Here is a 15,790-nt window from a genome sequence, read left to right on the forward strand (position 1 = left end):
AAGAAAGAAATGATTCAGGGTGCCCTTACTCTCACTGCATTCTTGATGCAATGATGCAGTTATTGATGCAAAGTGCCTTTATGGCAACACCATGATACTGCATAAACCCTAATAACAGACACTAAGTTAGTATGTGAATTAATTATTAATTTAAAATCAATATTAAAAAAAAGAAATGTACCAAATATGTAGCCTATGCTGCATGTGTTTCCAAGTTTGGGGGTGTGTTTAATCATGTGTGGAGGGAGTGGAGCAGTGGACTTGCAGTGAGAAGATGCAGAGGGGAAGTGCGGAAGAGAGGTGTATAACTTAACAGACTGGGACTGCTTGTGAGAAGAAAAAAAAAAGAAAAATTAGTCAGTGATGGCTTCTTCCATTGCAATTATGGTTTTTAACCCCTTGATGCCCGATGTTACATATTTGATAACATACCCTTCTGAGCACTCTGTGATGTATAAAGATGTATAAAACTAAAATAATTCAAAAAAATCTGTATCATAAATAGAAAAAATACATAAAATTATCAATGTATTCATAGAAATACAAAAAAATAAAAATAACTGTTAAAGACAGACTTGGGAATTTCTTTATTCTTTATGTATTATAGACACTGTAAATAAAAAAAAAACATGTAATTTTCTGTGTATTATTTCATATATCATTCGTCAAAGAGTTAATATAAAACAGCTTTATGTGTGTTTGCCTTCAGCAGAGCAGTGATGACAATGCCTTGTGTTATACTGTAGACTAACATGGCCGCTTGTTAGATAAACCTGTCCACAAAAATTCAACTTATTGTTGAATTATCAGCATTTTTCACAACTGTCTCGGAGAAGGTGATGTAATTCTTGTAATCTAATTCACAGCTTGAAGCAGCAGTCCACTTTCTTCCTTTGTGCAGTTAAATACATTAATGTTAAAAGCAATGAAGTGCAGATGCATCAACCAAAGACTCTGAGGAAGTCCGTGAATATTTCCAAACTGTCTTGTGTCCCCACCAGTTTGAAAAGGACCTTGCAGAGTAAACAGTGATTGAAAAGTACTTTACCTTCATGGAATATACGTATCCCAATAAATACCTACATGAAGATTATCAGACTACTCAACTCAGCTCACTTCACCATCAGATTTCTTTTCCAATTCCTTTTTCTTATAGGAATCCACTTATTTACAAGAATAATTTATGTTTAGTTTATATGTTTTCAAAATCATGCTATTAGTGACCCATGTAAAGCATGTGCTGTTATTGAAAACAAATGAGTTATTTCACAGGCTTAACACTAGCAAAATAAAAAGTTTTCAGTTCATGAATTTGTTAAAATGTTAATTATAGAGCCTAATGCCATGTTCTTACCATAAAGTATACAAAGTATTACTCCTAGGCACAGTGTTGACTTAAAGTCTTCGTAGTTTATTGCTGCATACAGGCAATTGTGACATCTTTAGCATACAGGTTTCTTGAAGTTGTGCATGCTATATTGATCAAAAATACTACTTTGGTGACAAAGAAAGCTTTATGTAAACCTCAGTGAGGCTTTCTATGCTGTGTTTGAGTTCTACAATGAGTCTAAACAAACGTGACTGAAGAGAAAGCAAAAAAAAAACAGTCTGTGTCAACTAACAGCTTGCTGGATCATCACATATAAAGGCACTTCTCAAGGCTGTTTGCTTTTCGTGGGTTTGTTTGTTTGTTTGCTTGCTTGTTGCCAGGGTGAAATGTGTCTCTTCTTATTGCTTGTATTGGCTGTTTGGCAAAGATGAGGAGATTATCACTCCATGTCATCGTGGTTCTGGGTTGTTTCATTGATCACCTGAAAAAAGGGAAAGGATGAGACGAGGTACGTCTGAGCTCAAACGACCAATTTATAATTTATTTAAAGCTTACTCTACCTGCCCATCTCTGGTCTCAATGGTTTTGATGAGAACTTTCTTGTTGACGGTTGTTGACGTTTCAAACTGGGGTTTTAAATCAATCATTGTCTCTAAGGCGGGGAAATCGTACGCTGTGTTATTAAGCAAAATAAAATCAGACTCCATCATTTATGAAGCGGAATAAACATGCAAACAGTGATCTTACCTCTAAGGTTCATGGAGGAGAAGTTTGGCAGAGGGGTGGAGATTCTGTAGATGAAAAATGCACACAAGAAACAAATGAATTCATCTCTGTTAAATAAAATAAATTCTACAACTCCTGAGATGCAAGAGGTTTTAACCACGCTTTGTTTTAATTCGTTACCTGCTCTCCTCTCCTTCCAGCAGCTTCCTGTAGGTAGCGATCTCAATGTCTAGGGCCATCTTGACATTTAGGAGGTCCTGGTACTCTCTGAGGTGACGGGCCATCTCATCCTTCATGTTATGAATGTCCTCCTCCAACCGGCCGATGGTGTCCTGGTACCCATTTGTCTCCATGGAGAAATTCTCCTCTACCTCCCTCATCTGACGCTCCAAGGCCTCATTCTGGGACAGCAGCCAAGAGCAAACAAAATGACGCTTATGAAGTGAAAATAGCTTTTGAGTCAAATAAAAATCAAATAGATGGGATATTTTCGTCTTTTTATTGTTAATATGTATTCCACTTATTCTTTGAAATGTTTTTAGTTCGACAGCTTGGAGCTGTAGAGTGTTGATGACATTACTTTTCTTTAAGCCCTAATCTGCATACCACAGTGCCGGCCTAAACTGCATACTCACAGATCCTTTGAGGGCATCCACCTCACAAGTAAGTGCCTGAACTTGGCGCCTGTAGTCATTGGCCTCCTGCTTGGCCACTCTCAAAGAGTCATTATTCCGGGCTGCAGCTTCGGTGAGGTCAGCAAACTGGTAATCACAAGGGCAAACACAGAGAGCTGAGAATTCCCCTGTTCAATAGTTTACGGGCCAAAAAGTGAAGGAGAACGAGTAGTGTGTGTTGTGCAAAGTGTAAAAATGATGCAAGATGTGGGCATGATAACAAAGTGGATGTGTTACAGCAGTTTTTAGGGCGAGGAAGGTTGAATGCAAGTTAAGGTGTGGCTATATGGAGAAATTTCATTTTTATAAAGAAATCATTTCTTTTTTGTAGCCTTAAAGACATATATCCAATGTCCTGGTTATAATGGCCAACATTGTTTCTTTCTGCAGGAAACTAACGGTTGCCTTTCAGATTTTTGTGTAAGCAATGTTAAACATTATTGAGCTGTCAGCAGAGCCACGTTGCAGGCTGTACAATCTAAACTAAAACTGCAGATTTATATAAGGATTATATCTAAGCTATAATCCATTTTATTATATTTGTGGAATTTCTTGAACATTCATCATTATCAAACTTTACAAGGGGTTTACCTTGGATTTGTACCAATCCTCTGACTCCTGGAGGTTTTTGGAGGCCAGGTTCTCATATTGCAGACGGACATCCCTCAGAGCTGCAGTCAGGTCGGGCTTTGCAACGTCCATCTCAACCTGCACGTGCTGCTGTTGATGGATCTGGCTCTGCATCTCCATCATTTCCTGCAACACAATCAATGAAGCCACGCATGCACTGCTTTAATGTCTCTCTATACTTTTCTACAATAGCCATAGCTGTATTAGAACAGATTTTGTGGAGAAAGTCTTATAAATTTGAAATAAACAGTATTTCAAGAGGCTTTTCCCAAATATGGCAGGCACGTGTTTCTGTAGCAACCAGCTTCAGGTTAAGCCTCTAAAAAAGGAAGCTTACCTCATCATGCAGCTTCTTAAGGAAGTTGATTTCATCCTGCAGTGACTCAATCTTCCGCTCCAGGTCCAGTCTTGCGAGGGCAGCATTGTCCACATCCTGTGCAATGACACTGACTTTTAATAAGGTGGCTTGTGAAGGTGACATGAATTATGCATAATGACTTTGCTGACGGGAAAAAAGCAAACGGTCTTTCTAAATGCTGTAAAGAGCAGCCTGTTCACCCGCCCACGCAAACGTCCCATTCTGTAGCCGGGCAAGGTCACTAACACATCCATCCAATGAAATTTAACTGTGGGCACATGATATGTGTCATTGCAGATGCTGTTAATGGAGTGTGTGTTGTCATGTGTTTTATTTTTTAATGTGTCTCGACACAGCTCCCCAACCACATCCCGAACAGATCAGCAGTTACGGAAAGTAAATGTGTTTTTACTCAAGATTTTCACTTAAGAAAAGTAATACAAGCCCCTTGTTCTGTACTTTAATATTTAAAACCAATAAATAAATATAGTATTACATATTTTTCTTGCATTTCCTTAATACTATTTTCAATTTTCTTTCTTAATATTTCTTAATATTTTTGAGATAAATATATTATGTGCAAAACATGATGAGCTTATCAAATATGACACATCATTGCTGATGTGTGACTAGTGTATTAAACAATTAGCCCCATATTGGCTACATAATGTAGTGGGGACTCGTATTGAAGGCTAAAATTTAGTTTTAGTTTCTTATAATTCAGACCAATATTGTTATTTTTTTTTTGGGGGGTGGGGTGTTGTCTTTCTTTCCTCTTTTGCATGCACACTTGCTGTGGTACCACATAGTTTTGTTGGGGCGTTGGCAATCTAGCAATTGAGGTATCCGCAAATGAAGCAGCTTTAGCTCAGCGCTAATGCCACAAACAAAGTGAGCTATTCAGCAGGGTTTTCCAAACAAGCCCAAGGCTGGAAGAGTGACTGTCTGCCTGACTGAGCAAGAGCCGGCTGCAGACCCTGCATTGTTGTCTGTGTGCCATCCAGGCGGGCAACGGGCATTTCCTTCCTGCCATTCACATAGACAAGCCCATGATCGTGTAACAGAAAGCATGCCTTTAAGAGCATGCAGTTATTGAAACATGTATTTGTATCTATCAATCAAAAATCTAAACCATTTTTTTGTGGTACAGTGAAATCTGTTTGAAAGTATATGCATGACTGCGCACTTCCCCAGAAACCCCAGTGACAGGGGGCAATCCCTGACAAAACCATAACAAGTGGGAGTCTTGTGCGCTGATGATCCCCAGACTAAGACAGCCCAGATCACACCATGGCTTGTGTTTTCGCTCTGATAACCACATTGGATCCACCCTGTTGTTGCGCTGGTGTCCAGCTCATTCATTGTGATCAGTCAGACTTAAAAAGACCTCTAGTCGCTGCAGGCTTGATTTGATTCAACAGCCAAAACTTGGCCTCTAGAACCAGGCCAGGGTCAGTGTGTGCTCTACAACTATTTGGGGTCATCTGCTGTTTTGCCATCATAAAGAGTGCACTCCTGTTTCTGCAGCTAATGAGAAATGACTAGATAGAAATTACTTAAAAAGGGAATGTTATACCTCACTACACTTAAAAGGATGCTCTGAGACATAAGTGAGGTCTAATTTTTCATTCGTTCTGGATTGTACGTTGTTATTTAACCATGCTTAGCTGGCAGGGTGTGGCAGTGGGAGGTTAAGGTGTCATCAGCATCAGTGACGGTATATCATGCAAGAGAGAAGTTTTGTAACTATTGCATGCTTCATATTGTACCTGTCTAAAGCTCTGCATGTTTGACTCTGCATCCTCCCGCTGGGATATCTCATCCTGCAACCTGCAAAAAAAAAGAGCACTCATTATATATTTAGCAGTTTCTGGGATCTTAAGTAGAGGAAAAACAAGCGGCACGCCTCCTACTTCTCTCTCAGCCTGTCTATGTCGTCCGCCAGGTTGTCCCGGTGGACTTCCACGCGGGCCTTCTCGTTGGTGAGCTGGTCCACCTGGCGCCGCAGCTCCCGCATCTCGTCCTCGTACAGATCCCCGACGCGGGACGAGCCTTTGCCCCTCAGCTGCTCCAGCTCCGCCAGCAGGATCTTGTTCTGCTGCTCCAGGAAGCGCACCTGTGATTGGATTGGATTGGAATGAGAATTAAAACAATGTCCGAACATGAACCAGTTTAAAAACAAATATAAAAACATGATTTTCACGAGGTACAAAGAGGCTTTTAGGGGCCTGCAGATAACACTATTGGGTGAAGGGGTAGATTTGTTTATATTTATGTACAGAAATGGGCAGCTAATTATATGTGTATGTATGCATGTGTATATATATATATATATATATATATATATATATATATATATATATATATATATATATATATATATATATATATATATATATATATATATATATATGTGTAGGTATGTATGGGTGTATATATATATATATATATATATATATATATATATATATATATATATATATATATATATATATATATATATATATATGTGTGTGTGTGTGTGTGAGATTATGTGTGTAAGTAGACATATACATAGATATAGAGCAGATGCAGTTAATAGAGACAGTATAGTGTAAATAAGTATATTTATATAAATATTTATATGGGCATGTGTGTACAAATATATAGAAATATTCAACTATGTGTATGTATGTATAGGTATGTGTGTGAGTATAATTACAGTATATAATAATAATACTGTTATTTAGCAGTGTGAGTATTTATAAATACGGGTTAAATGATTAGTGAAGGTAGGATTAAATAAGTTTACACTTCTTCCTGCTCCTTTTTGCACATGTAAATTAAGATATCAAGTGTTAAAGTATGACATTCTTTGTTTTGTTGTTTTGTTTTCTTATCTTCTGTTGAATTGTTGTTTTTTTTACCTAAAATAAATCAAATCAAAGCCCATAGCGCACCTTCTCGATGTAGCTGGCGAAGCGGTCGTTGAGCGACTGCATCTGCGCCTTCTCGCTGGTGCGGTTGGTCATGAACTCGCTGTTGATGGCGTCGGACAGGGAGAAGTCCAGCTGGTCGGAGGACAGCCGGGGCATGCCGGCGCTGCTGCGGAGCCTGTGGCCGCTGCTCTTGGCCGCGTAGACGGGGGGAGCGGAGGAGAGGCCGAAGGAGATCCGGGAGGAGCGCACCGGGCTGGAGTACTGGCGGCTGGAGTAGCCGCTCCGGGCCGCCGCCCTCTCCACGCCGCCGAACATCTTCTTATAAGATGAGTGCGGGGCTGCTCTGTTGTAAGACATCTTCTTCTTCCTACTGTACCTTTATAAAGTGGTCTGCTGCGGTGTGAGATCGCCCCAGCCTCAGCAGCATCCGCGCAGTACGCCTGGATAGGCGTTTCCCCAAGCGCGACTTATTTATAGTCTCCTCCTTATGCAAAATAACGCACCAACGACCTGAACGACACGCTGGAAGTCCAATCACGGGGGGGAATAACAGCACACACACACACACACACACACACACACACACACACACACACACACACACACACACACACACACACACACACACACACACACACACACACACACACACACACACACACAAGCTCGGGTCCACATAGATAAATCCCGGATCAATATTGTGCCCGCACAACAAAAGCAGAAAACATGACGTCTGTGGTTCAACCAAATTTCTTTGGTTCCCCGTGTTGCCTGCTGGACAGGACAGTTGCAGAAGTTTGAGGACAATGACAGACTTTATGATTTTTTTTTATTCATACACCTGCACAATGGATTCAAAATAAGACTATCTGGATGTGAGTTTCAGCTTTATTTTATGTAGTTTCACAAAGACACTGCATTTGGCTTTCTAAATGCAATGTTAAGCAAAGTACCTCAATTTTCAGAAACATGACATAATTTGAATGAAAGTGGTCATTGTAAATCGAAACATGATTTCTAACACTTTTTGCTTTGTTGTATGAATTAATGAATTAATGAAAAAAAATGTATTGGTCACCACCAAGCATGAACACTTAGGTCACGACCAAAGGGTCAGGGCTGAAGCCGCGGCTTGTGAATGCCCCCCCTTCTTACATTTCAAAATGTTCTTTTATCTGACATGTTTGAGACATTTTCCTTATATGAAATAAACACAAATGAATAATAGCTAACAACAACAAAGAGCATATGCACATATACATGCATGCATGCATTGTCAATGACTGCTGGAAGTGTGGAGCTCATGCTCATCACCCAGTCCTGAGCTTCTTGCAGAGATGCTTCACTGCAGCCACCTGCAACTGCTGTCTGTTTGTTTGTTTGTTTGTTCGTGGGACTTTCAGCCCTCCGTTAGTTACTGAAAAAGCGTGCTTTGTTGGGTCAAAATCAGATGACTGACTTGGCCGTTGTAAATATAAAATTCAATTTATTTGCCTGTCAGATCCGCAGTAATTCACTGAATTACAGACTTAATCTTGGTAATTCTGTCAGCTGTCACAATCATAACCCATTACTGCGTAAATAAATTAACAAGTGTGTATACAGAAACACACACACTCACACACACACACACACACACACACACACACACACACACACACACACACACACACACACACAAATATATAACTCGTGTTCTCACTGTCAAACGTGTAAAATAAAGATTAGACTGGAAATGTTCTGATGTGAATTTGCAACAACTGTCAACAAGGCAATGAACACAAATGAGCCTGTTCCCTTGGCAACCATACATGACCATCCCATAATACTGCCTCCACCGTGATGTGGGGTGTTTTAGATCATGGGTTTTTCTTTTCTCCACTGAAGTTGAACATCTACACTTTGATCACATCTTGATGGTTTTTTCAGTTCTGTTGTGGTGTAGAAGGCCAAATGATTAAAAAAATTAAATATATAAAACTTTTATTGCCCAAGTACTTCAAATAATGATCCACTCTTAAGTCATAGTGGTATGTTTTTTTAAGAAATACATTTTTCTGAATTATTTAAATAGGGAACAGTATTGTGGAAAAGTACAAGGCGTCTGATTGTTTAATAGTTTTAACGATACCCATATTTATTTAATTTGTAATTATACCCTTGCAAACAACTGTATTAGTAAATAGTTAAATGTGTGCTTGGTTATAAGAGACCTCGCTCTAAATATTGACTTTGCTTGTACTGTCATTTTGTTATTTAGAAGATGGACATTGGTCTACCTCTGAAATGATCACAGTATTTTTTGTTTGTACCTCATCAAAGAGACTAAATAAAATGAATATGGATAGTTGCTTAAACTATAATGAACAAGACTAAGAATGCATCTGTGTTACCCTGGAAGAAGAAATTTAATTTTCCCCCCAAAATAGCGAACAAACAAAACAACAGAAAATGACATCTACACGTAGAGGATTTGGCATAATGAAATGACAAGAACTGCCATTTGATCGGCCATTTGATCGGCCATTTGATCGGCCATTGATCAGTCACAGTTCTCCTCTTGTCTCTTGATCAATAAACAAAAACATTGCATTCATTTTGTACATACTTTGTTTGTCCTTTCTATTATTTCCGAGCAGTTTTATTGTCATAAGACCAAGCTGCTACCCAACCATGTTAATAGTGTTCACCCCTCATCAGTGCACGAGCGGCCTCTGTGTGAGTGTTATGAATGTATTTGTTTGTGTTTCAGGGTTTTCTGAGCAAAAACAAACAATTACTGTCAAGGCTGTGAAGGTCATCATCTTCACGGTTGTTGATCAGGGTTTGTAGAGCCTTGCAGTTTTATAAAAAACCTCACACTCTATTCCTCAGAGAGTCAGAGAGGTCGGGTGGGGTATATGGGAAAGTCCTTCACTATGGTCGTATTAACTGCAGTCTGAGTGTGTGTTTACACGTCACTGTTTATCACTCTGTTTCAGACCGACCTGCAGCAGATAATAAACATACACTAACTATATCTCAAGAGACTAATCCTGTGGTCCTTTGGTCCAGGAGCTTTTCCTTCCTCTTCCTCTGTCTCAGCAGTGAGAGTGGTCGGTGCCGCAGTGCTGCTGACTTGCTGAGATTCAGTGATTGTGGAGGGAGACGCAGCAGAGCTGAGCCAGTGACACTCTACACCTCCCAGCCACTCCACATCACACTCGCTGGCTTTACTTTGCTTTACAGAATATGTCGGGCAGCGGGATACCTGCAGACTGAGCTGAGATGAAGTTAGTACTACTGTGTAGGAAAAAGCAGAAAGCTGCTCTGCTTTATTTAGGAAGGGGTGGAGTTAAAATATGGTAATTAAAGAGTTTTTGCTCATTTTCTTTTCAACTATTTCTAACTGGATACATTGAGATAATGTTTTGTGATCCACATGAAGTTCATTTAAAAAAGGCCAGACACATGACTCTTTAACTATATTGTATAAAAAATTTTGTTTTTTGTTTTTGAGCTTTTTATGAAACATTCCTTAACTGCAGTCGGCAATACAAACACAATGCTCAGTTACACCATCTTTATCTTTAAAATGTTCCCACATGTTAAAGATTATATTAAAATTCAATATGAAAGCACTCCTGTTAACACAGCATTAGCATATTCTTGGATGACTGTTACAAATGCATTGCTTCTGAGCAGTCCATCCACACACGTATTTTATCTCTCTTCGTGTAGTTGAATCAATAACAGTGAGTAATGTGTCTGTTAAATCTTAATATAAAATGTAAATAGATATTATTTTGTAGTAAAAGTAACAGTTAGAGTGTCATCTTTCAGAAGATTGAAGAAAATATTGCGTTTTAAACTGCAAACAGGGAAAAAGGTATTTCGAAATGTATATCTCAAGACTGCTTTTGCTCAAGACTTTAGTCAAAGTTGGGAAATAGCAAAATTTCAACAAAGAGAGGCATAAAACGCCCTTTTTACTCAGGTAATTAAATCAAGAAATTCAATAAAGTCACAGGATAAAGAGTGTGCACAAGCTGAGCCACTTAGCTTTGAGGTTATATTTGGATATAAATCTGTGTGAAGATGCTCTTTTAGGAGCATGATAATTAAATAAAGTGTGATGTCATAAGACACACTGACAAGTGTCTTATCTAGTGACAACTACAAACCTTAGCGGAATGTTATAGCTGAAAGAAGTTTTATTCAAAATTATTTTTGGTGCTGTGGGTATAAGAAAGTATTCCCGGGGAAGAGCTGAAGAATTCAGTTCTGCTCAGACTTCTTCCCGCTTTGTAGTTGTTGGTGGCAGTAGGAGCATATCATCGCCATAAGAAAGGTCTGGACAAAAACCCTATATTGGCTGTAAAAAGAAACTATTCTGGCACTCTGAGGACGTGGCTGAAGTCTTTTCGAGTTTAAGAAAATGGAACTCATCTGTCTCACAGTGAAAACTCAGCCAAAATTATGTCCTGCAAGAGGACAATGTGTCCAAGCACGAAAAGTAAATCTATGGAATGACTAAGAAGAAAAGAATCAAGGAGTTGCAATGGTCCAGTCAAAGTCCACAACTCCACCTGATTAAACTGCTGCAGGACCAAAAGAGAGCTGTGCATGATTAAAGTCTCACAAATCTCAACGCACTGAAGCAACTTTGTAAAGAAGGAGTCAAAATTCCTCCTCAAAGATGTAAAATACGGAAAATAATTTGTTCAGGTTATTGCTAACAAAGTGGGTTCTACAGACCATTAGATCCTTCTTCTACTTATTTTTTGACATAAAATAATAATATACATCTTCCATCTGATGCTGTATGTATCTAATATTAATACATGGCGACAACCAGATTAATATAATATATTTTATTATATTTATTACAATCTGTACAAAACTTCCAAACTGAAAGATGGTATACTTCTTTAGGATTAAACGGGATTAAGACAAAATCATTTCCAATAATTAGGGTCCTGAATGGCCCACACAGGATCCAGTCGATGAGTAAACATGGGAGTCCTCTTGTAAAACTGGCTCTGGAAATGCATATGAAAAACACTCAGAGACAAGGGTGGGGGCCATGAAAATTCCTGCTCCCAGGCCCATTATCAGCCCGCTCTGTTAGGGTTGGCCACAAAGGCAGACAGAGGAGGCCAGGATTGTCACAGACAGAGCAGGGATTGTGTACTGCTGATCTATCACCTAACTGCACCAACAGCATGCAGACAGCGGACAGAAATTTATTGTGGGTCACTTGCTGTTTGCTGGTGCCACAGTTTGGTCCAAATAGTTCCCATTCTTGGAGATATTTTGAATATATCATCCAGTTCTCTTTTTATGTTCCATAGACGCTCTCATTTCCTTTTTCCTTCCAAAGCAACAGCACCGCAGGGAAGCTGATTAAAAGGGGCGCACAACAAAAAAAAGAAGACCAAAATAAGACATTAGTCAGAGTCAGTCATCCTGTAATGGGGCAGTGAGGGAATCGAATTGTTTCTGGGTGTCATCACCTCAAAACCCAAGGCATTAGGCAGCAAAAGACACCCTTTGTTCCATCTCCCATGACGGTGAATCACCAACCCGAGCACCCAGTAGCCATAGTAATCATCCTCAACATAACTCTCCGGAGGTGAAACTGAGAAAGACACGGAGACAAAGGACGCACTGTTCCCAAACATACATAGGATGTTTACAATGCATTTGATTATAAAGGTGCAGAATTTGCATGTGCAGTGTTTTGTTGTTTATTTTTTTCAAGTGTTTCGGTTGTATTTTTTTTCTCTTTCTTTTGGTTTGGGAAGGTGGTGAAGCTCTTTGTGTGCCATGGCAGCGCAGATTTAGTGGAGGGAGTCTTGCAGCACAACGCATCCCAGTGAGTGCAGGGACCAAAGTCAATCTAAACGCGACAAAGAGAAGCTGTAAATCTCTGCCAGGGGTCCCAGTGGTCCTTTATTAAGTCAGTGAGTGATAATCAGTTTAATGGAAAGTAAATCATTCATTTTAGTCAAGAATGTTACCGTTCCTCATTTCTGATTCACACGTATCCTTCACTGAATGTAAAATTGTTTACCTTTTTTTTTTTATAAGCACCTCATCCTGTTCTGGTTCATGGGGTGGCAGAGCATATCCCAACCCTTTAGAGGTCAAGAGGCAAGGCCCTTGCTCTGGTTTGATCCCAACACTATTCCATAAGAACACACAAGATAATCAGCTAAAATGAAATGTTTTATAAAAACCAGAAAAGCAACGGATATCTTTGGAGATTCCTATGAAATGACAACAACTTAACAAAAGAAATTCTTGACCTTTAACCTTGGAGAAAGACATGGACATCTCTTTAAAATTAATAAATAAAACATTGAATTGGTGGAATAAATGAATAGAAGTTTGGTGCTGTGTTTCTGAATGACATCAACAAAGGCGACAAATGCTTCCCATTTGAGGTTATTAACAGTTTTTGTCAAAATTTTCATGATAATTGTCAAGAATTAAGTTGTTAAGAAGCAACTAAGCAGGTTTTGTAAAGAGTGGTTTAGAAAAAGCACCTCAAGGATTGACTCTTGCCCCTGAATCAAGTGTGAAGAGCGAAGGCCGTAGAGTAAACCTCATTTCAACACTCTCAAAGCTCTTCAGAAAGGCTGACCATCTGATTTAACTTGACAAAATTAAGCCCATCGAGCACCTTTTCAATGGAAAAACCAAGGTGGAGATAACCTATTATAGTCGCGTTTCCATTACCCTTCAATTTGTACAAAACCCAAATATTGCAAAGTAAAACCTTTAATGAAAATGTATTTAATTTGAAAAATTATATACATCAGGTGTGTTGATAATTTAGTAATCGCAGAAGTGTAATTGAAACACTTTCTGCACCTTTTCCACCTTCCTGAGAGCACTGGATGTGACATCGCCGGTCAATCTAACATTATCAAAATCTAGTCTCCAGCTGTTTTTGGCTTCATTAATATGATGTATTTGTACTATAATGCTACTTAATCATTGTGCATTACTGCATTACTGTATATAAGGGCTTTGCCTCTGAATAGTTATTAGAATGATCATTCGCCGCCTTCATCCTCTGTTGACTATTTTCTCAACAGCGGTAGCGACAATCATAATAATTTATCGAGGACTAAAAATCTTTTTGTCCATCTTCTTCAAAGTCCAGATATTCTTTGTTTTGGGCAGAAGTCTCGCAGCACGAGATACAGAGAGAGAGATATGAGATAGAACTAGGAGAGTTACGTTTTTACAGAGAAAATCCCTTGTTGAATGAAAACGCTGACACCCCATTTGTGATACTGTGGGGCCTATTTGCTGTGTATGGAATAATGAAACCTCTATATTATTAATCCATTTTAGAGCACAATGTGTCATTAGAGTCAGAAAACGGACTAAATTTGGTTTCAAACCCTTTGGATAGAGCAGAATTCTACCACTGATCTACATTTCAGAAAATGTGAAGAGATTCTGGTGAGATTCTTTGTTTAGAGGTCAATCCATGTTCCTACACTCACTTGTGTTCATGAACTGTGAGTAGTGATAAAAAAAAAAAACAAGACCGTGACTGCAAGCGGCTGAGTTTCCTCATGCCGGTCTGCTGGCCTGTCAGATTCTCACCTGATCAGCCATCAGGGATAGACTTGGAGTGGAGCTCCTGTTCTTCCATGTCATGAGGACCCAGCTGGAGTGGCTGGATCATCTGGTATGACAAACTCTAGGTGCCTCCCTGGGGAGCTGTTTCAGCCACATCACACTGGGAGAAGGCCCCAAGCAGAACAGGGACACGCTGGAGAAATTATTTTTCTCGGCTTTCCAGAAAATGCCTTGGTGTCCTCCCAGAGGAGTTTTCTGAGGAGGAGGAGGAGGAGGAGGAGGAGGAGGAGGAGGAGGAGGAGGAGGAGGAAGAGGAGGTCTGGGCCTCTTTGATTAGGCTGCTGTCCCCTCAACTCATGGATGGATGGATGGATGGATGGATGGATGGATGGATGGATGGATGGATGGATGGATGGATGGATGGATGGATGGATGGATGGATGGATGGATGGATGGATGGATGGATGGATGGATGAAGTAGGAGAAATTAGATCTGCTACAAACAACTATACATGAAAGACAGAATTGATGTATGAGAACAAATATTTCACATAATTGCAGAATTACAAGACTTTAAGGACATTTTACTTCAATTCCCATGTAAGTTGAAATACCAATTTTTTCGTTCTATTTGTAATAATAATTCATATTATTCTGATTTCTATATTTACCACTAATTATAAACCATCACGTGAAGCATTTCTGCCTTCCAGCAAGTGTTTTTTCCTTCACCGTACCAGCCCTTTTTCTGACCGTAGTAAGCACTCAAGCGTTCATTTCAGGGAATTAAGCTTCCACTAGACAACTTTGAACCACAGTAACAACAGAGGAATTAAACTGCAGGGGCTATTTTCCAGATCTCCATGGCGACTGGCAAAACCTTTGGAAAGTATACAGAATGGTCACTTTGAAAAGACTTGTCTCTCCCTCACTTTTTGCCCCGATTTCTTTGTCTGGCTACGTGCAAAAATGTGCTTGCAGGGAGTGACTGGGCCGGGAAAAGGGAAGAGAACGAGCCGAACGTGCCGCACACACTGATAGCCAGAGCATTTCACAGTATTTCTCCTTGAATTACCATAAAATCATGATCTGCAATTCCCTAAATAAGCAGAATAAAATTGTTCAGCTGATTCATCCATATTCAAATTAAAAACAGTTGTTTTGTGGTCATAGCTACATCAGGGATAAAACCTTCTGGTCACACATATTTCAAGCCAGTCTGTCAGTGAAAATCTCATCATGGGTCACTTGCATATGCCTGACTGCGTCGGGGGATATCAGAACGACAGCTGCCAGTGACATTCAGGCTCTTTACCTGCCTGAAGGGATAAAAGTGAGACAACCCCTGGAGAGAATGAAAATATGCTACAGCCTACTGATGGGAACGAAATGTTCATGCTAGGTTTTCTAGATGTTTCTGTTTCAATCTCATTTTAAAGATTGGATTTTTTTTCTTAGTTAACTAAATGCAATACTACATACTGCCAAAACAAACACGATGTCCTGTTAATAACTAGTCAGACCTTTTGGCAATGCCACTCTCAACTGTGCTCCAGTCCATATTCCTTAGAGT

At 39.5% G+C, this 15,790-nt stretch overlaps 1 protein-coding gene across 2 annotated transcripts; it reads right to left on the bottom strand.

Annotated features, from left to right (window-relative positions):
- Positions 1-568: 568 nt before the first annotated feature.
- viml (vimentin like) lies at positions 569-7,089 on the bottom strand. Of its 2 annotated transcripts, none has more exons than XM_061732546.1 (10): positions 6,658-7,089; positions 5,632-5,834; positions 5,488-5,548; positions 3,698-3,793; positions 3,322-3,486; positions 2,692-2,817; positions 2,237-2,457; positions 2,078-2,121; positions 1,891-2,003; positions 569-1,811 (listed from the first exon to the last, which is right to left on the bottom strand). In XM_061732546.1, exons 1-10 carry the CDS (start codon positions 6,991-6,993, stop codon positions 1,770-1,772), a joined length of 1,407 nt encoding a protein of 468 aa, XP_061588530.1. In that variant the 5' UTR covers positions 6,994-7,089; the 3' UTR covers positions 569-1,769. The 2 variants fall into 2 exon arrangements, with proteins under 2 accessions (XP_061588530.1, XP_061588531.1); XM_061732547.1 differs by having other exon boundaries at positions 1,891-1,982; positions 6,658-7,088.
- Between the last annotated feature and the right edge of the window lie 8,701 nt (positions 7,090-15,790).

Source organism: Cololabis saira, chromosome 10 (assembly GCF_033807715.1).
Source record: "Cololabis saira isolate AMF1-May2022 chromosome 10, fColSai1.1, whole genome shotgun sequence".
Classification (NCBI taxonomy): domain Eukaryota; kingdom Metazoa; phylum Chordata; class Actinopteri; order Beloniformes; family Belonidae; genus Cololabis; species Cololabis saira.